Below are 27,934 nucleotides of genomic sequence, written 5' to 3' on the forward strand. Positions count from 1 at the left end.
AAGTGTGAAACTGATTGTTTTGCAAAGTGACATGAACACCCCCCACCCCCCCCAAAATGCACCGCTCTATTGCAATTGCTTGTGTCAGCATAGCAGCTTCCTGGTATGACTAAGCTGTGTGGCTCTTGAGTTTTATGAGGAGGAGCCAGTCAGTCGGTGTATTTCCCTTTGAATTTATTTAGTCAGTTTTGCTGTAAATTCATTCAGTTATTACTCAGTACTAGGCAGATGAGGAAATCAGAGCTTTTTCCGGGCCAGAGTCTTCAACTCTGCCACACCACATTTCTACTATAAACTGCTCATGGATTAAAATAAGCTCAAGCTGTAGGTATCATGATTGTTCCCAGTATTGTTAGCAGCATATGTTGGCCTCTTTAAGGACTAGAGCAGGAGTTAATGCATTGCTTTTCTGAACTACCAGCGTCTGATTCCATGGGTGTCATTTCGGGGGCAGAAATCTACATTGAGTTAGTGCACCTAGTCCTGTCCTGATATCATTCTGTGGGTCTCTCTCTCATTCTCTTTCCCTCCTCCTCTTCCTTAGGGGCCAACAAGTATGATGAAGCTGCTGGCTACATCCAGAGCAAGTTTGAGGACCTGAACAAGAGGAAGGACACCAAGGAGATCTACACCCACTTCACCTGTGCCACTGATACCAAGAACGTGCAGTTTGTCTTCGATGCTGTCACTGATGTCATCATCAAAAATAACCTGAAGGACTGTGGGCTCTTCTAGCTCTCCAGGCGGCATCTACTGAGGAACACAGGAAGGTGAGGCATTGCACACACTCATCCATGTGCCCGAAAGGGCATGCACTTCTGTTTCTTCCCAGGAAAATAAATGTGTGAGCAAGACATGGCTGTCAATTCTGTGACATCTCTGTTCATCTTAATGCACCATTGTATGTGGCTGTGTCTCAAAGGTAGTAGCAGGAGCGACTGTTTGAGATGCCAAAGGTGGATGGGCACTGAGAGCTGGCAGGGCGAAGGGGCAGAGGAGTGGTTTTGCCATTGCAGAAAGATGAAGCAGAGTCATTGATGCCCTGTGAACTTGAGCTGATGGGAGCTGGAGGGCTTGGCTTGCTGGAGGAGAGAAATGCTAACTTTGTTTTCATGTGGGCTCCCTTCAGCCCCAGTGGAGATGAAGCTCTTCAGAATCTGATGGGGATCAACTTGTTAAACTGCTCTGAACCAATCTTGAAATGCATCTGGGCCCCTTGACATAATTCCAGGCTCAGGAAGATGGTCCATCAGAGATTAGCTCCCAGGCCTTTGGCCTTGTATTAAACTATCTCTGGCCTTTTAAACTTGGGGAGGCGGGAGTATTCTTTTTATTTGTTATTGTGTTTTTATATTGTAAACGGCCCTGTGATCCTCTGATGATAGGCAATATACCATATTTTTCGCTCTATAAGACGCACCTAGTTTTTGGAGGAGGAAAACAAGAAAAAAAAATTCTGAATCTCAGAAGCCAGAACAGCAAGAGGGATCGCTGCACAGTGAAAGCAGCAATCCCTCTTGCTGTTCTGGCTTCTGGGATAGCTGCACAGCCTGCATTCGCTCCACAAGATGCATACACATTTCCCCTTACTTTTTAGGAGGGAAAAAGTGAGTCTTATAGAGCAAAAAATACGGTACAAATTTAATGAATAATAAGTGGCCTGGTCCACCAGGGTCGTCTTATGTGTTTAAGAAATGATGGATGAAGCCTTCTTTTTCTGGGTATATTACAAACTAACATTTAGCTCACAGACTGGGGAGGTACTGAATCAGTGGTTGCACATGTGGTACAACCTGAATGTCGCTTGGGTCCATCATGGCCACTGAAGTGAACAATGTATATCTGTCCGACTCCTTCGGATAATTGACTTCCGTTCTGACAGATGTGCAGAAAATCAGAGGCAGCAGACTCCAAAAGCAGCTCCAGGGGTCCTGCCAATGCCTGTGGCCAATGCACTCTTCTGCCAGCTTGAGCTGATTGACTTTTCTGTGCTCTCTCCTTTTGCAGGATTACTTGAACTGCTCCATATGAGGAAGAGGCTGGTTTTGATGAAGGGAGGACTGCACCATTTAATGACTTCTGCTTCTTACATTTTTGTTCCATTCCTTTTCATTTCCCTAATGATGAGACTTTGGAGTTTCTGCCTGTCCGAGGGACAGTTTCCATTGCTTCCCCTGCTCTGTGCTGTCCCGGGTGCCTCTTGCAGGCTGCTTGTATCCTATCCCTGTGCCCACAAAGCCTTACTGAAGCACCAATGATTGGTGGCCTGCCATAGCTGTAACATTTCCATGTATGTCCATTTTTATTTTTATTTTTTAAAGCTGAAGTGCAGAAGGTAACCGGTCAAGGGGCTTTGGACATGTTTTTAATGATTTTTCCTTTCCTTTTTTTTTTTAAAGGCAAATGGTCCAAGCAAACCTCTGTCTGGCTCTGCCAAAGCAAACCACTGTCCATTTGTTTTTCACCTTCCAACAGGTGGAGCTCTTGCCATGGAGCAAGCTTCTCAGCTCCTACCTCCATAATTTGCACAGACTGGCAAGAAAACGAAAAAACATTCCTCCAGAAGCCAACTTGTGCAGGAAAAGTTGACCTATTATTTTTTTTAAAACCTTTTTTTAAAAAAAGAAACCCTTATTTAAAATGTCATGTAGTAAACAGTTGAGTTGCCCAACATGAGCTCATCTTCTCTAGTAAATTTTGTGCCTTGAGGGTGTCTGTATGTTTACATCTGTTTCTTAGTTTGCTTCAATGTGCATTGTGTTTTAGATTAGCATAAAATGGACTCCCCCTTTCTCTTCCCCCCCAGCCCTTTTCTCCCTTTCTGCTGTGGTCCAGGCCAAGCTTTTTATGAAGGGGCAGCGCCCAAGGGTTTAAAACACCTTTTCTTCCTGGCCACAGAATTAGGTTCCTAAGGGCTAAGATTCCACTAAGGACTTCTTTCCATTCCTTTGTGCCCCCACCCCAGGGCCTGAGGTTGCTGTAATGTCAGGTCTATTTTAATGTATTTTCTTAGCTCTAACTGTAGTATCAGTTGAGGAAACACTGCTGTATGTTAAGCGGTCCTGCCTGCCGGGCAGTCAATGGGCACCGGGGCCATTAGTAACCGTCAAGACGCAGCCTAGCTTTTATCACAATGTTTTACCAAATTGTTCACACGGTTTGAAATAATAAAAAGTAGAAAGAAAGCCCTGTTTACTCTGCATTGCTTCTCTTGCACGCACCAGTGAGGACCTTTGCATTGCCATATGGATTTCGCCAGACCATTTTGCTTTAAACCGGGACCACGAAAAACACAACATGGCACCAAAGAGCTGGCTTCGCACATGGCTCTGATAGGCGTTCCATCAGTCTGGCATCATCTGCACTTCAAGGTTTGCAAGTGGTTTAGTTTAGATAAAACTCAGGCACATGGCTTTGTTTAAGTTTATGATCAGTCACAACCCTTGGAAATCGCACTTCCCAGAACAAGCGTGAATGAGTAAAGTCTTAAGATAACACATGGGCTCCTAGCCTTTCTAGCAGTGTCCAGTGCAGCAGATCACCTGCCATTCCCCACCCCCACAGCTGATTAGGGGCTTTATGGTGGGGGATGTATATAACCATTTGCTGCATGGTGTGGACTACATACACCACACTGGCTTCCTCGCTTGGCTGGGAGGAAGCCAGAGACATAGGATAGACAACAAAGAAGAACCTTTCCTAACTTGAGCAACTCTGTGAAAGCCATCTCTCAAGGTTCCCATTAGAGACCTCTGCTTGGAAATACCATGAGGAACTATCTTTTTTTTTTTTTGTGGTGCTGGGGTTGGGGCAGGGAGTGTGCACAGAGACCAAATGTGCAGGGAAAGCAGCTGTTGTGCATATTAAGATATGGAAAATGTGCACATAATAGAAAGATGAAAAAGGAATTGTGTCCATTGTGCAGCCAATAAGCCTACTCCCTCAGGTTGTGTTCAATGTGTTATATAAATCTATGTTGACCTGTAAATGTTCAGTGTCCAGGTGAACACACTGATCAGAAAATGTGCGGAATTCCCTGTTGACTGAATCTGCACATGCCATTACATTGTTTAGGAACTATGAACATTGACTGGCTGGGATCTGTGCAGAATCCATGGCTGTTGCTGCCTCCTTTTGCACAGTTCCTGTAGCCTCCAGTTAATGTACTACAATTGCCATTTTTAATGTACTTTCCCATTCATCATGCTTTAACTAACATGGGTGTGAAATACGTTATTTTATAGCACAACTCTATTTTAAAATACACTTTTGTACACTGACCCAGCAGCTGAATTAGGATCACATAAAATAGCCCTTGGTTTTCAAAACAACCTCATGATTTTGTGTATATCTTTGCTGATGGCTAAAGAGGATCTTGATCTCTTCTTCCAGGATGAAGCCATCCTAATTCATGAGTAATGGTTGGTAGTTAACACAAACACATGGACTTTTGGGTCTAAGAACTAATAACTAAATACAGATCACTCCAAGCTAAAGAAAGAGTAATAGATAAATGATTCTAAGTCCTAGAAACGAAAGAGATAAAGTATATAAAAAAAATTGTACTTATTACTTTATTGTGAGGTCATTGTGTTTGGGCACATACTGCTGGTGCTGCTACAGATAATTACAGAGCCAGCCCCCCCAGTGAAACAAAGAAAAGGCTTCACTAGCGAGCCATGCTAAGAAAATGCCATTTAAGCAAAAATTAAAACTTAAATTTTGTATTACGGATAGCTCTAGGATTTTGACTTGTGCCTTGACCAGGAGTTTGGTTTTCAAGCTTTTGCACCTTGTGTAAAGGCTCAAATCCCTCTCCATCTACTTGTGCTACTGCAGCACCCTGTGTGCACAGGTGTGTTAGTGCCCTAGTACACCTATAAGAAGCCTAGCAAGTGCCCACTATTTACAAGAGCAGAAATAAGGGGACAGAAAGAAAAAGGTTTCCTAAACTGTCAGGACTCCGCAAACAAGCCCAGTATGGGAGGAAACTCCATACACGCTTAACAACTCCCACACCACAGAGATGGCTTAGGTAGAAAGTGAGTTACCAGAATGAAGCTCTTGCCTGCTTTTCCTGGGTGTCAAGGAAGAGGTAGCGGTCAACACTCCTGGGGTGTAATTTGGAAGCTGCCTAGTAATCTCAGAGTTCCAACTCCAGAGGGTCAATTAAACGCCCATGACGGGATGGAGAATCTTTTGTCTGGCTTAGCTCAGATGAGGGAGAAACTCCTTTCCCCATCTGTGGATCACTATAGCCAGGCAGCATGCAAGAATGGATGCGAATGAGTGCATAAGCTCAGGTGAGGGGAAATCTTCCCTTTCACACTGCTGAATTTGCAATGCTGCATTTCACCAGAAGGGCCAGGAATACCTAGAGAGAGAAAAGGTGTACAAAGTGAGGAACAAAGATCCCACTTAGTAACTAGTTTTTCTTGAAAGCCACTTTGGCCTACCCTATCCTAGTAACCGAATAGCTTTGCTGGCTCAGAGCAAGGATCTATTTAGTCCAACATCCTGCTCTGCATATCGGCAAACACAGCTCCGCACAGATGCCCACAAGCAGGGCTTGGGCCTTGCCCTCTGTTGTTGTTAAGGGACCATGGGAATTCATTGCTTACTTGGCCAAGTTGCTTGTCTAAAACTCATTTGCTCTCCCTGGGAGCAGTTCTTCAGGGCCTCAGACCAGTGTGGTTTCACATCACCTACTACCAAACTGGAGATGTCAGACACTGAACTGTGATCTTTGACCTTCTATGTGCAAAGTATTTATCCTCCAATTTTGGGATACAGGCCTCCCACTCCACCCCCCTGCAAATGGTTCAGTGGTGATGCCAAGAGTCTGCCTTGCTCTGCTACAGAAGGCTGCTTTACTTCTCATTGCACAATCAAATAATACAACAGGGTCCACCTGACCATTTGCACTAGGAAAGTGGGGTCTTGGCTTACCCACTGCATAGAGCTGACCGACCAGGGAGAAAAACCCACCTGCAGTCAGAAAAGGCCACAATCCTTCAGATTTTCTTTGATGATTATGTCAGTGACAGCATCAAAGACAAACTTGACATTCTGGGTGTCTGTGGCACAGGTCATGTGGGAGTAGATTTCCTTTACATCTTTCCTTATGTTCAGCTCCAGGAACTGCACCTTGATGTAGGCACCAGCATCCTCGTAGGTATTGGACCCTGTATAGACACGGATGCTGGGATGGTATCAGAGAGCAGCTTCACTTAGGAATTGGTGTTTTAAAATCTGCCTCTACACATTTCCACATGATACCTCCTGCCTCAGAATCATCCTCCATCCACAAATGAGGCAGGGCTCTAATTATTTATCGTGACACATGCCTCCCGGGGCAGGTTGAGATTGGACACAACTATGACGTGCCCCCTGTCCATGACGCTAAACCTGAAACTTGCTGGACTTCAGGCTGTGTAGAATTTATCCCAATCTCTGCCATGCAGAGTACGGCAGCTGCTGCAGTTTAATCACTTTGTTAGACATGACAGCAATAATTGTAGCAAAAGTTCCTCTGTGGGAAGTGCTCTGTACCCACATTTCTGTTGCTCAGAGAACATCCCTTTCGATGTTCTGTAATTCCCCAGGTAACTTCTGGTTCTGCATATCTTAGGGGCCCTCGTCATTCATATAAACCTCATCTGACATTTGTAGGACAGCTTCTTCCTAAAAACTTGCTCATTTGGTGAAAGGGGTGTGGGGACCGCTAAGTTTGTGCAGCTTTCCAGGGTTCTCCAGCCTTTCAAATGGTGCATTAGAACTTTCTTGGATTCAAATAATCATGCTTTTTTATTTAAAAGCTTGATATTTTTTAATCCTTAAAAAAAAAAAAGTCAAGAGGAGTTTGGCATGCATTCAGCTTTTTAACCGTGACCACACCAAGCACACCACATTTGAAGTGCCTGCATTTGGTAGGAGCTGGAGGAAAGCAATTTTATTTTTTTTTTTATAAATTTTTTTATTGCGTTTCTTTCCATAATTTTATAGGTTTATAAACAAATAAAGTAGTTACAAGAAACAAATTTTCTCTTTTTTAACAACAAAAACAAAATAAAACTTGGACTTCCCCACCCCTTCCGATTCTGCGTTCTTTGCATTAACAATGTCAGCATTTTGTTACCTTATTTCATACCTTGTTGTAACTTTCGAATGTTATGTATCCAAATACAATATATTATATCTCAATTTCAATACCTTTAAAATAAACATAACATATTCAATTTAAATTGTCTCCTTTTCTCTTTTATCACTAATTTTACCATTTACTTAATCATATTCGCAGAAGCTTAACGTTTCCTAATCATGCACTTTCTTAGGATTCATACAGCTTATAATATTTTTTCAGATAATCTTTAAATTTTCCCCAGTCCTCCTCAATTGTTTCTTTATCCAAATCTCGGATTCTGCCGGTCAGTTCAGCTATCTCCATGTAGTCCATCAACTGCGTCTGCCAGTCCTCCAGCGTGGGCAAATCTTGTGTCTTCCAACTCTTTGCAATGAGTATTCTTGCTGCTGTGCTAGCGTACATAAACAAAGTTCTATCTTTCTTTGACATTTTCTGGTCCACCATGCCCAACAGGAAGGCCTCTGGTTTCTTAGGAAAGGTATACCTAAATACCTTTTTCAATTCATTATAAATCATTTCCCAGAAGGCCTTCACTTTTGGGCAGGTCCACCAGAGATGGAAGAAAGTCCCCTCTGCTTCCTTACACTTCCAACATTTGTTGTCAGACAGGTGATGCATCTTGGCTAGCCTGACTGGGGTCATGTACCACCGGTATATCATTTTCATAATGTTTTCCTTCAAGGCACTAGATGCCGTGAATTTCATTCCGGTGTTCCATAACCTTTCCCAGTCTTCAAACATAATATTATGTCCAACATCCTGTGCCCATTTTATCATAGCAGATTTAACTGTCTCATCCTGTGTGTTCCACATAAGCAGCAAGTTATACATTCTAGATAAAATCTTGGTCTTTGGTTCTAACAATTCTGTCTCTAGTTTCGATTTCCCCTCCTGGAAACCAACCTTTTTATCCATTTTAAAAACCTCTTGAATTTGAGCATAATGTAACCAATCTCGCACCTTGTTTTTTAATTTGTCCTGGCTCTGCAACTTCCAACCGTCTCCAATTTTTTCAATTAATTCCCAATATTTCGGCCAATAGGCCTCCATATTGGGTCTTTTTCGAGCTTTGGCCTCCACCGGTGATAGCCACCTCGGTGTTTTACTCTCTAATAAGTCTTTATATTTCATCCAGACTGCAAAAATCGCTTTTCTGACAATATGGCTTTTAAACAATTTGTGAACTTTAACCTTGTCATACCATAGATATGCATGCCAACCAAATGCATTATCAAAACCTTCCAGATCTAGGACGTCGGTGTTTTCTAGCAAAAACCAATCTTTCAGCCAGCAGAAGGCTGCAGCTTCATAGTACAACCTCAAATCCGGCAGGGCAAACCCCCCTCTTTCTTTTGAATCAGTTAATATTTTATACTTTATTCGGGGCTTTTTGCCCTGCCAGACAAACTTAGATATATCCTTCTGCCATTTTCCAAAACATTCCTCTCTGTCCACGATCTGTAGGGTTTGAAACAAGAATAACATTTTCGGCAATACATTCATTTTAATTGCTGCAATCCTTCCCAACAAGGAAAGTTTCAATCTTGACCAAATTTCTAAATCCTTCTTTACTTCCAACCAGCATTTTTCATAATTGTCCTTAAATAAATTCAAATTTTTGGAAGACAAATAGATCCCTAGGTATTTCACTTTCTTTACCACATTTAATTCTGTTTCTCTCTGAAACCCCTCTGTTTCTGTAAGTGTCAAATTCTTGGTCAAAACCTTGGTTTTTTGTTTGTTCAACTTAAACCCCGCCACCTGACCAAACTCAGATATAAGTTCAAGAACTCTTTTTGTACTGGATTCTGGCTCCTGCAATGTCAAAACTAGGTCATCTGCAAAAGCTTTAAGTTTATATTGTTTCACTCCGACCTCTATCCCTTGTACCAGCCGGTCCTCCCTTATCATGTTCAATAGCACCTCCAGGACTGAAATGAATAAAAGAGGGGATAGAGGGCACCCTTGTCGTGTCCCTTTTTCAATTTTGAACTCCTCCGTCACCACATTGTTCACTATTAATTTGGCCTTTTGCTCTGAATAAATTGCTCGTAACCCATTTTCAAACCCCCGCCCCACTCCCATCCCTTCCAAGTTTTTCTTCATGAACATCCAAGATATATTGTCAAATGCTTTCTCCGCATCAACAAAAATTAACACCGCCCTTGTGTTCCTGTTAGTTTGTAAAAGTTCCAAAATATCGATGATGTTTCTGGTATTCTCATATAAATGTCTACCAGGGAGAAAGCCTGCTTGGTCTTTGTGAATTACTTCAATTAAAACTTTTTTAAGTCTACTTGCCAAAATGTCTGCAAATATTTTGTAATCCACATTCAGGAGTGAGATGGGGCGGTAGTTCTTGAGTTGAGTCTTTTCAGATTCTATCTTAGGTATCAATGTGATGAACGCTTCTTTCCACGTTTCTGGTGCCCTCTTCCCATCCATGATCTGGTTGCATACCTCCAACAAGGGTTGTGTTAAATAGTCTTTCAAAGTCTTGTAGTATTTGGAGGTAAGCCCATCCGGGCCTGGAGATTTGCCTAGTTGCATGTTCTGAATGGCACTTTCAATTTCCTGGGTGGTTATTGTAGAGTTCAAGATTGATCTTTTATCTTGAGTTATTTTTGATAGTCCATTTGTCTTTAAAAAATGATCTATCTCTGATTCTTTCTGAGGCCCCTGTACATAAAGTTCTTTAAAATATCTGTGGAAGCACTTCCTAATTTCCTCTGGTTTCTGCACCGTTCTTCCTTCAATCTCTAGATTTGTAACTGTATTCAACTTTTGTCTTTTTTTCAGCTGCCAAGCTAGCAGCTTTCCACATTTATTTGCTGATTCAAAGGATCTTTGCTTCATCTGTTTTATTTTCCATTCAATCTCCTGATTAATCAATTTTGAATATTCTGCTTGATGGAATTTAATTTCTCTCAACAGATCCTTTGACTTTGGTTTAGTTCTCAATTTTTTCTCTCCTTGATGTATTTTCTCCAGTATTTTATCTTTCTTTCCATTCCAGAGCTTCTTCTTAATTGTATTCTGTTGTATCAGAAACCCCCTCATGACAGCTTTGCTTGCGTCCCAGATCGTTCTTTTTTCTACTGTAGTATTCAAATTTATCTCAAAATAGTCCTTTAATGTTTTTTGGGCCTTTTTCACAATCTCTTGATCTCTTAAAAGAGTGTCATTCATTCTCCATCTGAAGGAACCGGTTTGAGTAAGTCTGAGATCTAATTTCAGAGCGTTGTGGTCGGAGCATGTTTTTGGGCAGATTTCCACCTTTTTAGTCTTGGGTGCCAGCCCCCTGGAGGTCCAGATTTGGTCGATCCTTGACCAGGACAGGTGGGCCTCAGAGAAGAAAGTTCCTTCTTTACCTAGGGGGTTCTTTGTCCTCCATATATCAATCAAATCCAGATTGTCAGTCATTTCAAAAAAAGTTTTAGGCAGTCTGCCGTCTAATGTTAGATTTTGGTTATAAGACTTATCCATATGTGTAGACACCACTCCATTCATGTCTCCCATCATTATGATGTTAGCATAGTCCAGATAGTCCAGCAGCGTCTCATGCAGCTTCTTGAAAAATTCTGATTTCCCGTCGTTTGGAGCATAAATTCCTAGTATCAATATTTTTTCTCCTTGGGTCTGGATTTCAATTGCCAGAATTCTTCCATATTCATCTTTGAATAAAAATTTAGGTATCAGGCTCTCCTTAGCATAAATCACCACTCCTCTTTTCTTTACCTTGTCTGAGGAAATAAACTCTTGGCCTAGTCTTTTGTTGACCAAAACTTTCCTGTGGAGCCTGGTCACATGGGTTTCTTGTAAACAAATAATATCCAATTGTTCTTTCTTCAATATATGAAACAGTTTCCTTCTTTTCTCCGGGGAATTTCCGCCATTTATATTCCAACTGAGTAGCTGCAGAGACATCCTGAACTATTCTGTTACACCTAGAGCGGTGTATCTTCTTTTTCCTCTAATTCCGAGGGTTTAGGCGTCCCTCCGCCTGCTGGCAGAGTGGGTCCTGGTTTAAGTATAGGCCAAAGGGCTGCTGCTTCTTTTTGGAGATCTTCTCCGTGGTCGTGCTGGAACTTTTGTAGATCCTCTGGTAATCTTATTCTAACCTTCTTCTGTTTGTAAGTAAATGATAGTCCTTGTGGGAACTCCCACCTATAAGGGATTGAGTTAAGTCTCAACAACTTAGCCAATTCTGAAAAGGTGGCTCTCAGATCCAATAGCTGTTTAGGAATATCTCGGTAGATTTCCACCCTTTTCTCTTGTATCTCAATTGAGTTTTTGAAGTGTAGGCCTAATATTTTGTCTCTCTCCTCTCTTGATCTCAAAGCTATTAGACAGTCTCTAGATCTATCTTTTCTTACCAATCTTCCCAGTCGAAAAGCCGATACTATTTTAAAATCACTTTCTTCTTTTAAGCCCCAGAACTTTGAAAATTCTGTTGTCAAAAATCCAATCAAATCTTCTTGTTCGATTTCTGGGACCGCCCTAAGCCTAAGATTAGTCTCCCAGTTTTTCAGTTCCACCAAAGAGAGATAGGTTTGTTGGTCCCCTATCTGTTTATGCAGAGGCTTGACTTCTGCTTTAACTTCCTCAACCTCTTTTTTAGCTGATGTTGCAATTTCAACGGCTTCCCCTGCCAATTTACGGTTCTCTTCCGTTGCTCCTTGCAATTTTTCAATTGCTTGGGTGTGTTGGGAAACCTGATCTGTCAATTTCTGGATCGAGGATGTAGCTTGGTCAATTTTTGTTGATTGGTTATCAATTTTTTGATTTAATGTTGACAATTGTTCCAAAACTTGTTTCAGTGCTGCCTCTGCTCCTCCTGATGCCATATCTTCCTCTTCAGATTTTTCAGGCTTTTCACTTTCTACTTTTTGTGTTGCAAGCACAGCAGGCACTGATAGTCTACGTCCCTGAGTTAAAGTTGTTTGCAAAAGCTGTGCCTGCTTTTTTGCTTTTTCTTTTTCCTTAGCTTCCTTAGCTTTGGCTGCTCTTGTCTTTCCTGTACCACTCATCAGTCAATGTTCAAGGTCAGATGTTGTAATCCCATGGGAAAGACAAGTCCAAATTTATAAACAGTCTGGAGAAAGAAAGTAAGCAAAAAAGCTTTTCCCAGGCCTTTGTTATCCAATGTCCTCTAGGGGGAGTGCCACCAAAAGTTAGTAAGAAGAAGGTAACTTTTCCGCCATTAAAGTTTCCGTTTTCAAAAACAATTTTAAAAGCAAGTTAGTTCCAAAACACTAAGAAAAAAGTCCTGCAGAGCACTTTAAAACGTTTAACAATGTTCCAACAAGGTGCCTGCAATTGTATCCACTCAAACTAAGTAAGCCCAAAAGTTGCACTTCAGTTACAAAAGTATCTGGAAGTTTGTAACAGTTCCGCAGTCAAGCAACTTCACCCGGCCACCCGAAGATTTGGGGTTAGAGTCTTCCCTCGCCCCATGGGGGACCGCTCCAAGTCCAATTTAAACTGTATTTTTTCTTCCTTTAAGAATAGAATTTCAAGTGTGCACGAAAGTCCCACTTTAAAGCCTTAAAGCTTCCCTGTTCACAGCGCTTTCCGCTCTTTAAACAGTCTGCTTTGATCTTATAAGCAGTGCCGGAAGACGGACTTCCTCTTTCTCGTCTCCCGGTTTCAGCCAAATTTCTTCAAGTTATTGTAACAAATCTTAAGTCCTTACTCACGGGTTTGCTGTTTCAGAGTAGTATTTTTTGGAAGAAAGGTCAGCGCTCATCCGTGACAGCCGCGCGGCTTCGCCTCCGCAGAAAGAGCGATGAACTCACAGCACCGCTCCCCCTCCTTCACTCCGGAGCCCCTTACGGGGTCCCTTCCGCGAATTTGGGGTCGCTCCAGGTGCCCGCCGAGTCCCACGGCCACGGACTCTCTCTGTCCGTGGTTTTTCTTGATGGGTTGCCGCTGCGCCGTAGCGAAACAACCCTTTTCTGCGGTGCCCCTCTTCAGAGCTCGAAGAGGTCCGCCATCACGGTTTCGCGCCGCCTCCGGAAGTCTGGAGGAAAGCAATTTTAAAGACTAAAATGAGGAATAATAGGCAAGACAGAAGTGTGAAAACTAAAAAAAAAAAAAGTTCTGTCTGTCACACAGCCCTTGGAAGATCACTGGAGATGCCGGGTTCTGGTTTACGTGGCAGAGGAGTGTCATGTTTCACAGAGCACCGAGGCCCCCTAGTGGCCTCTTTTCCAAAACATATTTGTTTTTGGGTTTTTCCACAAAAAGGAACACCCACCACCTCCCTGCAAGATAATATCCATAGATTACAGAAAGTAACTTGTTCCTTTTGCCCAAGGGAGCAAATGAAATACTTTGTCTATTTTCTCCCTGTAGTAAAAGTTCACGACAGCACGAAGCTCTCCACCGGGGGCACAAAGGGCCAACTTTTCCCATTCCCGCCTGCGGCCCTCCCCATCCCCAGTCACATGATTAATGCAGCACCCACCCAAGAAAATAGAGGAGTGTTGTTAACAGCTCCATGAAATAATAGAAGTGGGTGTCATTCAGAAAGTCAACATGGCTGAACTCATGAATTCTAACATGGTTAGGCCACCTGCAAAAATAATGTGTTCCTTGGGCCATCTTTGTATGGTGTCAGTTGTACCAAATGCATTATGTGACCGTATAGGTTGATAAGAGGGAGCCTTTGTGGAGATAAATAAATTAAAATTGCTTCATTGTGATATTATAGTCCTCATTTAGTACCACCATCTTTCTTGGAAAGGCGGGTGGGATGATGGTACAGCCCTTGGTCATTTATTTCCTCCTTACTTAATCTAAATGTATGCAATTTTCCATTTCTATCTTAATGCTTATTTGATAAAAATGCCAGACCAGTCTGAAACTAGTCAACCTTGCTGGTGTTCAGCTTCTGAAGCGTTTTTCAGAATTAAAAAAAAGAAAACTCTCTTCCTGCATCTACCATTTCTGCTCACTAGGAGACAAGGGATAGGACACCTGTGGCCCTCCAGATGCTCATAGAATCATAGAGTTGGAAGGGACCCTGAGGATCATCTAGTCCAACCCCCCTGCAATGCAGGAATATGCAGCTGTCCCATGTGGGGATCGAACCAGCAACACTGGTGTTATCAGCACCCCACTCTAACCTACTGAGCTATCCAAGAGCTAGACTGCAACACCTATAATCCTCCAACACTGGCCATGCTAGCTAGGGTTGATGGGAGTTGATATCCAACAGAATCTGGGGGGCTGTCAGTGCCCCACCCCTGCTAGAAGATGCTGTAGCCACACCAATGTGGATGTTGCACGCTGGGAACTCACCATCGTAATCTGGAAAGCAGATGCTGAGGTGTGCCTTCTTGATCTTTTCCTGGAAAACGTCTTTCTTGTTGAGGAAAAGGACAATGGAGGTGGTGGCAAAGTAGCGGTGGTTGCAGATACTGTTGAAGAGGTGCAGGCTCTCATGCATGCGATTCTGGAAGGGAAGGCAGGGTTAGAAAGACCTTCAATTTCAACATAGACCTAAACCAGATTTTATCAGAAACATTGTTCCTCTGTCTTTCAGTAGGCAAAAACTGTGTCCTAAATGTACAGAAGGTGCATTCTGTAACACTATCCTAATCCCCTTTAGGTCATTTCACAATGATATGCCACAGCCAGTTCAGTCTTAGCACTACTTACCATATTTTTCTATTTTTTGAGACCCCAAGTGGAGGGAAATTGCCCAGAGTTGTTGAGCTATTGGGGGGGGGGGATCGCTTGCCAAAGCCACCAATTGTCTGGCCGCTAGCCGCCAGCAGCCGCCAACCGCCCGCCCAATCGCTGGAGCAGCAGCCAATTGCCAACAGGCCTTGCCATAGCCACCAATCACCCTACCTATTGCTGGTGACAATCTCCTGTTCCAAGCCTCCACTAATTGCCCCCCCTACACTATCCGTGTATAAGACAACCCCCCAATTCTTAACATATAATTATAATTAAAAAAAACATCGTCTTAAACACAGAAAAATATGGTATGTCTTATTTATACTCCATGTTTTCTTCTATGAGCTCATGGCAGCTGTAGGGCACCGTCCCCTTCACCCATTTTATTCTCACAACAACCCTTTGAGGTAGGTTAAGCAGAGTGACTTGCCCAGTGAGCTTCATGGCTTAGCGAGGACTTGAACGCTGATCTCCCCAGACTGACACTGTAACCATTCCAGAACACTACCTCTGCCACTAATCCGCCATGCCTATTTACAAATCCTGGCAGCCAAAGTCTAAAAGGTCTTAATATACCTTGAGGTGCTACTTACCACATCATCGTCCTCCACCAGGACCATGTCGTAGGCGCTGAGGGCAGCAATGAAGATGATGCAAGTGACTCCTTCAAAGCAGTGGATCCACTTCTTGCGTTCTGAGCGCTGGCCGCCCACATCAAACATCCTGCCAGGAAGTTAAGACAGGCCCCTTCTGAACAGCCTTCCCCAGCAGTCCCCCAATGTGTTACTGCAAATTGATGGGGAAAGTTCTGCAGTGAGCCATAGGGCCCCCAAAACGTGGTCCTTAACAGCGAGGTGAATGAAGAGCTGATCGTCAGATTGGACGGGGGAGCATTTATTATCTCTGGGACTGAGTGAGAATGGCGAGGGGACAAGCACAGCAGAGATGGCTTCCCAGAGTTTGAAGTGAGTGAAGTAATACACAGGAGCATCTAAAGAGACACCCAACCTCCGCCCCCTCTGGTAAGGCCACTGAGCCCAAAATCTAAAACCACCTAACTACACCATTGTGTATACTTATCAGGGTTGTGCTGGTTTATCCATTACATGAACAACAGAGGTACAAGATATTAAAGGAAACAGAGTTTTCAACTTGCATTTCCCCCTTCCAACAACCCTCTGGGGTACTTTCACCTGAACAATACAGACTTGCCCAAGGTCACCCAGTGACATTCTTCTTAACTGAGTGGAGATTTTAACCTGGGACCATCCCCGCCCCCATCCCAGCTGGCTGCCTAACCACTGCACCTCACTGGCTCTCTTAAATAGGTGGCAGCCCCTACTGCTATACTGATTTATTGTCCGACCTTTGGCGTACAAAAAGGAAAGATTGAAAGTGTCCCCGGAATGATGTAAAATGGAGAAGAGGTTAACTAAATTACATCCCTCCACAGTGCACTAATAGTGATAATACTTGGTACTTATGGAATGGTTTTTCCTAATTGCCCAAAGCCCTTCCTGTACATTAGTACAGCGCTATAAAGCAGGTCAATATAATCATACTACAGGTGGAAGTGGGGAGGCCAGGAGGGAGCAGCTTGCCTAAAACCAATTGGCCTGTTCATGGCTGAATTGGGAGTTCCAGTGGTGGATTGGGAGGGGGAGTCAAAACTCATGCCTTTCATTACAATGCTGTACCAGTTGCTCCATGGCAACTGCTTCCACAGATGTGTGATCCACCCTCTTTTGCAATCTTCCTTATTGGCCGCTTGTCTGCCAGCCACAGCCATACAATACCTGAAGTGGAGGTCCTTGAAGGAAAACTGGCTTTCAATTATGCCCGTGGTCTTAACCCTGGAGCGGAGAACATCCTGCTCTGTGGGGACATATCCAGGGGCCACTAGTCGTGGCAGGTCACTCAGGTAACTGTGAACAGAGAAAGGTACCAGGGTTACCATGTGAACTAGACCTGAGAGACCTCTGGTCTTCAGAGTGGGCAGTCACAATGGGGAAGGACCAGGGCTCAGGGGCAGAACACCTGCTCTGCATGCTGGCAGGCTCAAACTCTGGCATCTCTCCAAGAAGGGTTGGAAGAGACTCTTGCCTGAAGCCCTGAAGAGTCTCTGCAAGTCAGCGTAGACATTACTAAGTCTAGGCAATACTGAGCCAAATGGATCCATGGTCTTAAGTATAAGGCAGCTTCCTATGTTTCCTGTGGTCATGTGTGTTGGACAAGGTGAGTAGCAGGTTATATCAGAAAAAAATAAAATTGTTCTTAAAGAATCAGCAGCAGGAAGGTGGCTGCTGTACTGCTCAAATTCAGCAAAGCTGAAGTTTCCTGATCTCAGCCTTCCTTCTTGAATTACCTTTCAAGTTTCTGCTTCTTAGGGAAGCACCTTGCCAGTTGCAGCAGGTGAAGGCTGCCCAAGAGTGGCTGAGCATAAGGACGTTCTCTCCCCTAGATTTCTCTGCTTGCTGGGCTTCCCTATGGAGCAGGCATATTCTCAGTCAGAGATGCACAAATATAAATGTCTTAAGAAAGTTCCCAAACATGCAACTATGTTAATTCAGTGGGAAGAGATGTGTGACTCCAGGCGCACCCAGTCGTTGCCATCTCTGCTGCTTTTTCAGTGGCCGTTGAAGATGATTTCCTCTTTCAACAAGCCTTCTAAGAGGATTTTTTTAAAAAGCCTTAGTCATTATATGCATTAGATTTTAAGTTTTGTCTCTGTATATTGTTTTAACTGTTTTTGTATATGCAGTTGTTTTACTGATGTTTTTATTGCATTGTGAAATCATTTTGAGAAGCTTCATGGGAAGCGATTCATAAATGAAATAAATAGAATTGCACTCCTGTGGTAACTTTGCCCCAAGGGGCCTTTGCCTCAAGGGGTGTAAGCAATGGGTTCCTACTAGCCAGCTGAGTCATTCAGCTGATACTCTGAGGCCCTCTCAAAGCAGGCTTGGATGCCCGTGTCCTCCCAGAGCCGGCAGATAATGTCAGACATCTCCTTTGACATGCAGCCTTCTTCAATGGTGTCTGCTAAGTGCTGCAGCTTCCGGGAATCATCCTGCATTTGAGAAAGGAGGCAAAGTTAAGTGCAATAAAGCACCCCAATGCCCTTCCCTTTAAATCAGCCTCAGATTATGATAACAATAAATAGATTAATTAATAGATGACTATTCCCTTTGGGCACTGTGGGTTAAACCACTGAGCCTAGGGCTTGCCGATTGGAAGGTCGGCGGTTTGAATCCCCGCGATGAGGTGAGCTCAGTCCCTGCTCCTGCCAACCTAGCAGTTCGAAAGCACGTCAAAGTGCAAATAAATAAATAGGTACCACTCCAGCAGGAAGGTAAACAGCATTTCTGCGCACTGCTCTGGTTTTGCCAGAAGCGGCTTAGTCATGCTGGCCACATGACCCGGAAAACCTGTCTGTGGACAAATGTTGGCTCCCTCAGCCAGTAAAGAAAGATGAGCACCGCAACCCCAGAGTCGTTCATGACCGGACTTAACTGTCAGGGGTCCTTTACCTTTACCTTTTTTTAATTCCCATTGGGAGAAAGTCCACTCCTCAGTGACTCACCTGCCTGGCTGAGTCTCCATACTGGATGTTGAGTGTGCCCATGGCCCTCACAATGGACAACATGGACTGCAAAGTATTGCTGTAAATAATGGAGATGAACTCCAAGCATTCCTCTAATGAATAACCATCCTGATGGATAATTCTGTGAAAGGTAAGGGCAGAAAATCAATCCAGCAGGTCTTGACTAGTGTGCTAAAGGATGTTGGGCAGGGAGGGAACTGCTGAGAGGCCAGCTAATGGGGCCAGAGGCCAGAGATGACAGACACTTAGCTTGGCATTGGAGCCATTCCAGCACATGACTCTATACTGCAGTGTTTTAATGCTGTAACCTGCCCTGAGACTTCAGAGTGAAGGGTGGGTTGTTAACAACAACAACAACAACAACAACAACAACAATTTGTTCTGCAGCATGTGTCAGAAAGGCCTCTACCAGCTTAGGTCTCTCCAGGGCCATGAAAAGTTTAGCAGTACTGTCTGGTTAGACGGGAGTCAAGAAAATCCACCATGAAGAACAAAGATTTTAGAAATGGCTTCAGAATATGTTGCCAGAAAGAAACCTTTGGAATAGTGTGTGTGGAGGAAATGTCTCTAGGTCTAGGGAAAGCTGCGGGTGGGAAGGTGACCAGCTAATTTTCCCTTCTTCCTCTCCCAACTCTTAAGAGGAAATTACCTACCATGGAGATAAAAACAATGCAGAAAGCCAGCCAGCAGTTCTTTCCCAGCATGTTTGACTGCATTCCCCTCCAGCTGCTGGCAAAGAGTACACGCTTTACAGGGAGCAGTAATCCGCACCTTGAAGGATGTACTTGTATGTGCAAACATGTTTGTTGTGTACAAACACTGTGCTTTTAGGTGTTCACTTAAATCATCATGGGTGCGCACCTAAAAACATAGTATGTGAAGTGGCCTTGTAAGAAGGGGGCGGTCTGAACTTCTGCATTACCAGTCTCTTCCAGAGGAGAATGCAATTGGGTATGCTAAGGAATTCCTATTAGTACAGTTTCACTATCACTCTTTAAGAGTTGTTGTAGTGGGCAAGGAATAGCTGCCTGTGCACACACATACTTCATTTGCTTGACAATGGTACTTTTCCCTGATTCTCCAGCTCCTGGTGAGGGAAAAATAGAAAGGAAAAGAGATTATAATCTGTATTTGACTCAAAAACTTAATTTCATCTATGACACAAAATCCACAAGAAATGACCTGCTGGGAGGTTTATGGTGAGGCGAAGTGGGTGAGGCTGAGTGAAGGATGGGGGCAGCAGGGGTAGTTCCTCGGGTTGTTGCTCCCCACCCCCAGACCATTGTCCAATGTTGGAGGACAGAGCTATATATGACACACAGCCTGCCCTGGATATGTTTAGAATACACAATCCAAACCTCCTTAGCAGTTTTTGCCTTCGCAGCTGCAAGATATGGCTTCATGAAGCATGTTAGCGGTTTTGCTTTTAATACACTTTGGGGATGAATACAACATTAAACAACCAGAGGCCTTGAATCATCTAGGGATGCCAGTTTCCAACCAGCCATTGTAGCTGTGCCTTTAACAGCTTCTCAATGTGCAGATACTTACAGCAGGTACCCCACTGCTGTGAAAAGCACTTTAATTGCCAATCACTGCAGACTGAAGGGCAGTTAAATGTCCAGGAACAGTCCAGGCTGGGGTTTGGGGTCAGTTGACAAGCCTACCTATCTACCTCTTTTAGGTTTTCCAAACTTTGACGGATACATGTCAAGTTTGGGGAAGGGAGGGGAAGAGCATGGTATGGTAGAAGGGGGGAGGATAACTATTCCAAGTATGGTGACAGCAGTCGTAATAGCTTTGCTGACTTGGGCTGCGAGGTCATGGTGGCCCTGTGAGTGATCCAATTCACAGGGCATGTCTTTTCTTTCTTTCCTTATAATGAACTTCCCTCCAGACATGGATCTATGCTGGTGCTGCAGCAAGTGAGCTGTGGAGGATTACCTGGGCCCAAAGGCTTTGGTTAAGATTGCTTAAGCACTGCTCACCTTTATGGCAGAGATAACATGATCTGGGCCATGGGCAGCTTAGCTGCAATGCAGGCACACACACACACAATGATGAGGGCATCACAGCTAAGGGCAGGGTACGGTGTGTGTGTGTGTGTGTGTACTGCTACCTCCTTCCCTGTGTTGTGTTTGGACTCAGCCTTGCCTTGCCTCATAAGAACCAAACACTATGCCACTGGACAAAGCCCCACACTGAGATGGAAAAGGGGGATGGAGCAGTTGCAATAATGCCTTGGTGGCTCTGTAGCACTACCATTGGGCACATTCCTCAGAATTTGAGGATCCAAATAGCTGATGTTGGAAAGGTACAGATGCATTCACCACCAACATCTGCAGCACCAGCTTTCATATGTGCTAAGAAATGGGAGTATGGGGGGGGGGGTCAGCAAGGGGGAGAAGTAAGTCACAACAAGGACAAAGCCTTAGGGGGTGGACTTACCAAGAAGCAGTAGCTTGACTGTCCTGGCATCCTTCTCAGCATCTTCCTTCAGTTTCTTCTCCAGCTCACGGGAGTGTTTTTCCTCTGCACTGGCGCCTGCACCCATCGTCCTTTTCGTTCAGCAAGAGAGGATCCCGACAAGCCTCCGTGGGACCTCCAGCACGTCCTGCTGTGGTTTGGCCTTTCTGTCCAGCCCAGCAGTGTTCCACACAGAACCTTCCTAGTCTTGCACCCTAGAGATGTTTCAGTATTGATGGCTGCTCCCACCCCTTTCCAGCACCAGCCACTTTCTGCCTTGCAGGTGAGAGGACTTTGCCACCCGGTGGGGGGTCAGATGTTCAGTATTGGCCAATGTGAAATGAGAACAGGTGAATAAGGGCCTGGAGCAATACACCCGCAGGACCTGCCTCTTAATTTGATCTGACTTGCTTTGCTCAGCAGCTGCTCAAATCTATTCCTGAGATAAAGCCCCTCAAATCCCCCCGCATGCTAAACTCAGCAGTTTCCACTTTCTATCTGCTCTTGACCTGGAGGGAAGCATCAACACTGTAAAAGCAGACCCCTCCCTCCAAGTCGCACCTCACTCCTCCTGCTATAGTAGCATAGGGAGAGCTACAGTGGATTGGTTTCCAAATGGCCCTTTTGCTTCCATCTCACTGGCTTCTGAGTGGATTTTATCGCAGCTTGAAAGAGGACAGTTAGCTTGGTTGGGCCATTCCAACTCCCAACAAAACCCCCTCACAACCTCAAGATGGGGAGGCTAATAAAAAATACTTGTAACATCACCCCCAAACTATTAATAAATATGACACTTTAATTCTCATGAAAAGCACCATGCAAATTAGATTTTTTTGTGATTGACAGAAGTAGAAATGAGTGTGAGGGACAGTGTTATCTACATACAATGAGTTCTTGACTAAGAACAGCATCCAGATCTCACGGATTCGATTGCAGTGCTCTCTTACACCGGCTCTGCTAAAATGTAAGCGCTATTGACCTGTGAATATATACTGAGTGGCGCTGTGGGTTAAACCACAGAGCCTAGGACTTGCCAATCAGAAGGTTGGTGGTTCGAATCCCTGCAACGGGGTGAGCTCCCGTTGCTCGGTCCCTGCTCCTGCCAACCTAGCAGTTCGAAAGCATGTCAAAGTGCAAGTAGATAAATAGGTACCACTCCAGTGGGAAGGTAAATGGCATTTCCTGCGCTGCTTTGGTTCGCCAGAAGTGGCTTAGTCATGCTGGCCACATGATTCAGAAGCTGTACGCCAACTCCCTCGGCCAATAAAGCAAGATGAGCGCCGCAATCCCAGAATCAGCCAGGGCTGGACCTAATGGTCAGGGGTCCCTTAACCTTTACGACCCAGTTATTTGTGGAATACTTGCAGGGAGTGCCTGGTGCTGCCTAATTCAAAGAACCATTCCCCCAACATGGTTTTTAAATGCACTGTTTAATTTGTGAGTTTCTGCAGGTTCATATGCACATGGAGATATATACTGATGTACCTGCAATTCAGGAAAGCACTTCATGTATCTGATGAAGTCCACCAAAGCTTATGGCATAATACTTTAATTAGTCTTTAAGGTGCCAAAAGACTCTTCTTGTTTCTGCTGCAAGAAACCGATGTGGCCACCTCTCTGGAAATAATAATGGAATGTGTTTATTATGGACAGTAATGGTTAATCGGGTTTGCAATAGGATTAACTGGTGAGAGGTGAGTGAGATCTATCTATTCCATTGTTCCTGGAACTGTTTGATCTAGATCTGCAAGGGAATATGAAAACTCACCTTCCCTGCTCCCTTTCCTTCTGTTCCTCCTCCTTCCATTCTCCCTCTTTTTTGTCTCTTGTGAACTTGCTTATTCCCTCTTGGAAGTCTCTATATGTGGTTGAACTATATGTTATAGATGTTGGGTAGGGTACGGTTATTTATTTATAAAAAATATTTAGATCATAAAAATATTTTAAGTGGTTTACAACTAGACTGTCTATATACAATAAAAACACATTAAAAATAAGAGACCATCAACTAACTGCTACAGAACAATGTCTTCTTTATCGCCTACAGATGCTTGGCAGCAAAGGGAAAAAAAAATCAGTAGGTGTTTAAAGGATAAAACAAAAGGTCATTGTTGAGGCTGAGGAATCTTTATTAGTATTATTTACCTGCTATTTCCATGTTTTAAAAATGCACATGTAAAACTTTAAATAATATGAATTTAAGTAAACAAACTGGTTATACAGGAAGAAAACTTAAACATACTGACTTGCCTTGTTCCTGAGATAAGGTACTAATACTCTTGTGAAAAAAGATGAATGCCTTTGCCAAAAAGCAGAGCTCGGGATCCATCTTCCAAACAAGTACAGACATCTGCAGAAGAAACAGCACCCAATATCAGGGACTGGCAGAATGCTGACTAGTGTGCACTGAGGGAAGTGGGACGAGTTGACTCTGGAGAATGGGCAGTGAATTGTGAGGTACTGTTCCAGCCAGGAGGCAAGAGTTGGAGGCAGGGGAAACTTCAGAGCTGGAGGGTAGAGGAGAAATAGACAGGCTAAGCAAGGGAAGGGCTGGGTGCTTCCGGGTGCCCCCCCCCCGCACCACTGTCTCCTAGATCCAGGAGAGAATTGAGGTGGGAAGTGCAGAGGCAGCTTCCACACACGCACAGCCTCTGCCTGTGTGTGCGTAGCCCACTGGGGGAAAACACATAAGCTAGTGGAGAGTGAGTGGCCCTCTGTTGCTGCAACTGCTCCATAGAGCACAGACCTGGGAAAAGCTGCCTAGATACTAAACATGTTTGTGTGGTATTCAGAGCCAAGAAGCTACTGTGTCAGCTGAGACAATAAAGCACTATCTGCTGTGTGCATTCCTTTGGCTAAGGAGCACCCTTGACACCTGCTGACTCCGGAATAGTTCCATACAGTTATTTTTCTTCATTTCATGCTAAGTTGGAGGTGCTTTTGCCTATAATGCTGCTTTTAAATGCAAAAAAACCCCAACAAACCAGATTCCTCCTAGGTGGGTATTAGTAGTATATGCCCAATGAATTTTCAGCATGCTCAGTACGTACAGAATGTTGAGTGCCAATTGGAAAAGAAATACAGAAAACCACGGTAGGTGGAGTAGACAGAATACCCTGCTTGAGTTTGTTGCAGCAGATAATAATATCCTTAAGGAGGCCATTAGGGAGGAAACCTGAACAAAAACACTCCTGTTTGGGGGTGAGGATAACAGGTGAAAGGTAAAAGTAAAGGGGCCCCTGACCATTAGGTCCAGTCGTGGCCGACTCTGGGGTTGCGGCGCTCATCTCGCTTTACTGGCCGAAGGAGCCGGCGTACAGCTTCCAGGTCATGTGGCCAGCATGACTAAGCCACGTCTGGTGAACCAGAGCAGCACACGGAAATGCCGTTTACCTTCCCGCTAGGGCGGTACCTATTTATCTACTTGCACTTTGACGTGCTTTCGAACTGCTAGGTTGGCAGGAGCAGGGACCGAGCAACGGGAGCTCACCCTGTCGCAGGGATTCGAACCCCTGACCTTCTGATCGGCAAGTCCTAGGCTCTGTGGTTTAATCCTAAAACAGGTGAAACCTATCTCTAAATGCCAGATTCTGGGGACAAACAAGGGGATGGGGCTGATGCCATTGTGCCTTGCATGTGGGCTTTCTAGAGCATCTGGTTGTCCCATGTTGGAAACGGGATGCTGGGGGAGATGAACACTGAAACTGATCAAACACTATCATCTTGCCAGTTCCAGCAGGATTTGGCTTCAGTCTGACTGAGAGGAGCTGCTGGAAAATGGATTTTAGAACACACTGAATGAGATGTAACAGCTGACTGGGATCCCCACAAGATATTGCTGCTTAGGAAACCCAAGCATAAAGACGGAGTTTCAGTATCTCATACGTTGATTTCTCCAGAAGAGATTTAGCAAATGACCAGTGCAGAGAGCTTTGAATTCATTTGCCTTTCCAATCATAATAAAATGTCTTCTAGAAACAACAAAAGTGGTCTGCATCATGTCCCCACAGTTGAGGCAGAGACAAGAGACCTGTCTTGATGGCAGGACAAACGTACAGTATGTTCTCTTCCTTAACCTCAAGTAACAATGTGACTTTCTGCCACTAGAGGGGGAACCATCACTACAAATGTGCTCCTTGCATGAGACTTTGCAAAATGACTTGTCCATTGCTGGCTTACTATTATTTCAGCCATCACTGCTCCCAAAGTGAGCCTTATGTCAGAGTGTTGATCTGTCAAATGCTGCCAACTTAGATAGGAAGGATCTGCTTTGAGATTAAGTTCCAGAGTAACATTGAAGAGGGTAAAATTGAAGAGGATAAAAATTCTTGTCGTTAGTTTTTAGTGCAGCAGTGCTCCCCCCATCGCACTCTCTCTCTCTCACACAACATTTGGTCAGACAATGCCCCCTTAGCCCCTCTTGCTGTGGGACTCTATTTGGGCCCTCGAACTCCACCCCTCATCACCCTCCAACTCATAGCAAGGCAAAGATCTGAAGACAGGAACCTCCTTTGTGTGTGGAGGGTCCCCAAGTGACTTAGAGCTAGGGCTCCTGCCTTTGGTCAGACAAAATACAGGTAGAATGGGGGGGGGCCTAAAAATTACTTTACCTGATGCATAAATGACTTCAAAGCAATCCATTACTGTACAAAGGTACACGGTTTACAAAAGCCCGTTCACGCTCTCCGACCCACCAGTCTCTGTCCACGAAAAACTCTGTTTCCCAATCTCCCCTGCTCTCCACCAGACGGATGGATGGATGGGGTCTCTGGAAATCTCTTCTCTTGCTCATCACCCCCTGCCCATGAAAAAACGCTCTATCTGAATCTCACCCTAAGCCCACAGTGTTTTGAGGAGGAGTTCGAATATGCGGAGAAAGGTATCTTGTTTGAAGTCCAAATGGGACAGTGGACACTTTTCTAGGGATGGATAGCAACACTACATAGAGCCCCAATAACACAGGGTGCTAAATCATGTGGGGAGCCTCCACAACAAGAGGGTCTCCACTTCAGACCTTTGGCCTACATGAGCTGGAGTTGGAGTGCGTGTGTGTACGTGCAAGCATAAAATTGCTAGAAACACCATAATACAGAAAAATGGAGAAAATACAGAAAGATATGAGAATCTACATGAAAATCCATGTTAGAAGAATACCCAAGTAGGGTTTCTTTCCTAGCTTTCTTTCTGTAGGACTTACCTTTCTGATGCCAGATAGCAACAACTCCATAAGAAGCTGCTGTTTTCAGCCTATGTGGGTTTTCTCTCTGTGTGTTTTAAAGGTTTCAACTCTTAGCCATGAGAGAAGACACCCATTCAAGGTGGTTTCCACAGAAAACCTTTGGCCTGTTCAGTGAGTGCAAAAATTCTTCCCTCTTGAAAAAAGGAACAACCTGGAACTCAAGGGGGGATTCTGAGGTAAAGTTCATATCTGAGGCAAGTCCTTCATATAACAAAAGCACACAAGAGATATACCAAAAGCAGTCAACCTAAAAGCACCGAGAAAACAACTCATCCTTTTCAGCCTGGCCTACCTACCTACTACTACCAGTTCAATATCTGTCGTGAAGTTTAGCCAGCTGACAGAATTTGAGTGTGAAGCTGATGATCCCTAAGCAGCCCCAAGAAACCATTCACTTATCCTTGAGCATTATAACTCTTTCTCTCAAACATGTCCCCCTCAGTTACCCTTTTTAGGGTTCAGTTCTGAGGCATCCAAGAAAAAAACTTCAGGTGATAAAAGACTGCTAAGGCCCCGAGACCCTCTTCAGGCTTGAGGAAGAACAAGCCCTGGGCCAGCAGTTCAGGACCTGTGTCATCCTTGTTTTAGTGGACACCACTCCACCCACCCACCCCTTAGAAACTTCCTCAGCCTAGGGGGACAGGAAATGAGACCATGACCCTGATCCCCATTTCCCTGTGTGTTTGCTTAACCGGCTGCCTTAGCACGCCCTTGGCGAGGTAGATTTCTCTCTCTTTTATGAAGCCAGCAGAACAAGGGGCCTTTGTTTGTGGGCTGCAGAACAAGGAGGGGCACTGCCAGGTCTAAGGAATCCAACACCTGCCCCCTTTCTCCCCTCCTGACCCGACTGCTCATAAAACAGGAGCAGCAGAAAATAATTTACCTGGTTGCTTCATAAGCAGGGGGATCTATGGCTCTGTAAATTAACAGGGAACAAGCTGCGGATAACTTTACATGCAGTGTCTATACCCCCGTCATTATAGGTTCCCCTAAGGCATATGTGGGATGCATGTGGCCATTGTGTGTCTCCCATATTTCTCCTGCCACCATGTTCCATATCCCCCTTTTTTTGGCTAAAAGGTCCCATTATTCCTATCTTGATAAAAGTGTCTTGGGTGCCAACATTTAGGCGACATTTTTCCACCTTCGCCGCATCAAGCAGTTGGTCCCTTACCTTTCCCGCCCCGACCTGGCCACAGTGATCCATGCGACGGTCATCTCCAGGCTTGACTACTGTAATTCGCTCTACGCAGGGCTGCCCTTGAAGCTGTCCCAGAAACTCCAGCGGGTACAGAATGCTGCAGCGAGGCTCCTCACGGGGTCTCTGCCATGGGAGCATATTCACCCAGTGCTTTTCAAGCTACACTGGCTCCCGGTGGAGTACAGGGTCAGATTTAAGGTGCTGCTTTTGACCTTTAAAGTCTTTCACGGCCTAGGACCCTTGTACCTACGGGACTGCCTCTCCTGGTATGCCCCACGGAGAGCCTCAAGGTCCATAAATAACAACACCCTAGTGGTCCCAGGCCCTAAGGAAGTTAGATTGGCTTCAACCAGAGCCAGGGCCTTTTCAACTCTGGCTCCGGCCTGGTGGAACGCTCTGCCTCATGAGACCAGGGCCCTACAGGATCTGATTTCTTTCCGCAGGGCCTGTAAGACAGAGTTGTTCCGCCTGGCCTTTGGCTTGGAGCCAGTTTGATTCCCTCCCTCCCTCTCTTTCTTTTTTCTTTTCCTTCTCCTCCTGCGATGAGGCTACATTTTAATATTCCATTATTTTAATGTTGTATTTTATTTT

General features: G+C 44.5%; 2 protein-coding genes and 1 long non-coding RNA gene across 9 annotated transcripts in view; 2 read left to right on the forward strand and 1 right to left on the reverse strand.

Moving 5' to 3' along the window:
- Nucleotides 1-3,185, forward strand: part of GNAI2 (G protein subunit alpha i2) — a 121,687-nt gene extending 118,502 nt beyond the window's left edge. The window contains exons 8-9 of one of the 2 annotated variants that reach the window (XM_083429521.1): nucleotides 545-770; nucleotides 2,008-3,185. In XM_083429521.1, coding sequence (XP_083285647.1) covers nucleotides 545-735 — 191 coding nt within the window. In that variant the 3' untranslated portion in view covers nucleotides 736-770; nucleotides 2,008-3,185. Of the gene's footprint in view, nucleotides 1-544; nucleotides 772-2,007 lie in introns of those variants that run through there. The other variant, XM_083429522.1, reaches the window with a different exon arrangement.
- A 1,375-nt stretch (nucleotides 3,186-4,560) lies between these two features.
- GNAT1 (G protein subunit alpha transducin 1) lies at nucleotides 4,561-27,177 on the reverse strand. Of its 6 annotated transcripts, none has more exons than XM_083429530.1 (10): nucleotides 22,672-24,117; nucleotides 20,886-21,412; nucleotides 19,482-19,524; nucleotides 18,417-18,558; nucleotides 17,746-17,903; nucleotides 16,630-16,758; nucleotides 15,427-15,556; nucleotides 14,450-14,603; nucleotides 5,989-6,185; nucleotides 4,561-5,374 (listed from the first exon to the last, which is right to left on the reverse strand). In XM_083429530.1, the coding sequence occupies exons 2-9, from the start codon at nucleotides 20,989-20,991 to the stop codon at nucleotides 5,995-5,997; spliced, it is 1,053 nt and encodes a 350-aa protein (XP_083285656.1). In that variant the 5' UTR covers nucleotides 20,992-21,412; nucleotides 22,672-24,117; the 3' UTR covers nucleotides 4,561-5,374; nucleotides 5,989-5,994. The 6 variants fall into 6 exon arrangements, with proteins under 6 accessions (XP_083285656.1, XP_083285654.1, XP_083285655.1 ...); XM_083429528.1 differs by adding an exon at nucleotides 26,101-27,177 and having other exon boundaries at nucleotides 4,582-6,185; nucleotides 22,672-22,776; XM_083429529.1 differs by adding an exon at nucleotides 25,598-25,637 and having other exon boundaries at nucleotides 4,582-6,185; nucleotides 22,672-22,759.
- LOC310672415 lies at nucleotides 16,791-24,889 on the forward strand. The gene is made up of 2 exons (XR_014508551.1): nucleotides 16,791-17,068; nucleotides 24,634-24,889. It is a non-coding gene; the product is annotated as an uncharacterized lncRNA (long non-coding RNA).
- Nucleotides 27,178-27,934: the final 757 nt, after the last annotated feature.

This window comes from Podarcis tiliguerta (assembly GCF_965153285.1).
Source record: "Podarcis tiliguerta genome assembly, chromosome: 2".
Lineage (NCBI taxonomy): Eukaryota > Metazoa > Chordata > Lepidosauria > Squamata > Lacertidae > Podarcis > Podarcis tiliguerta.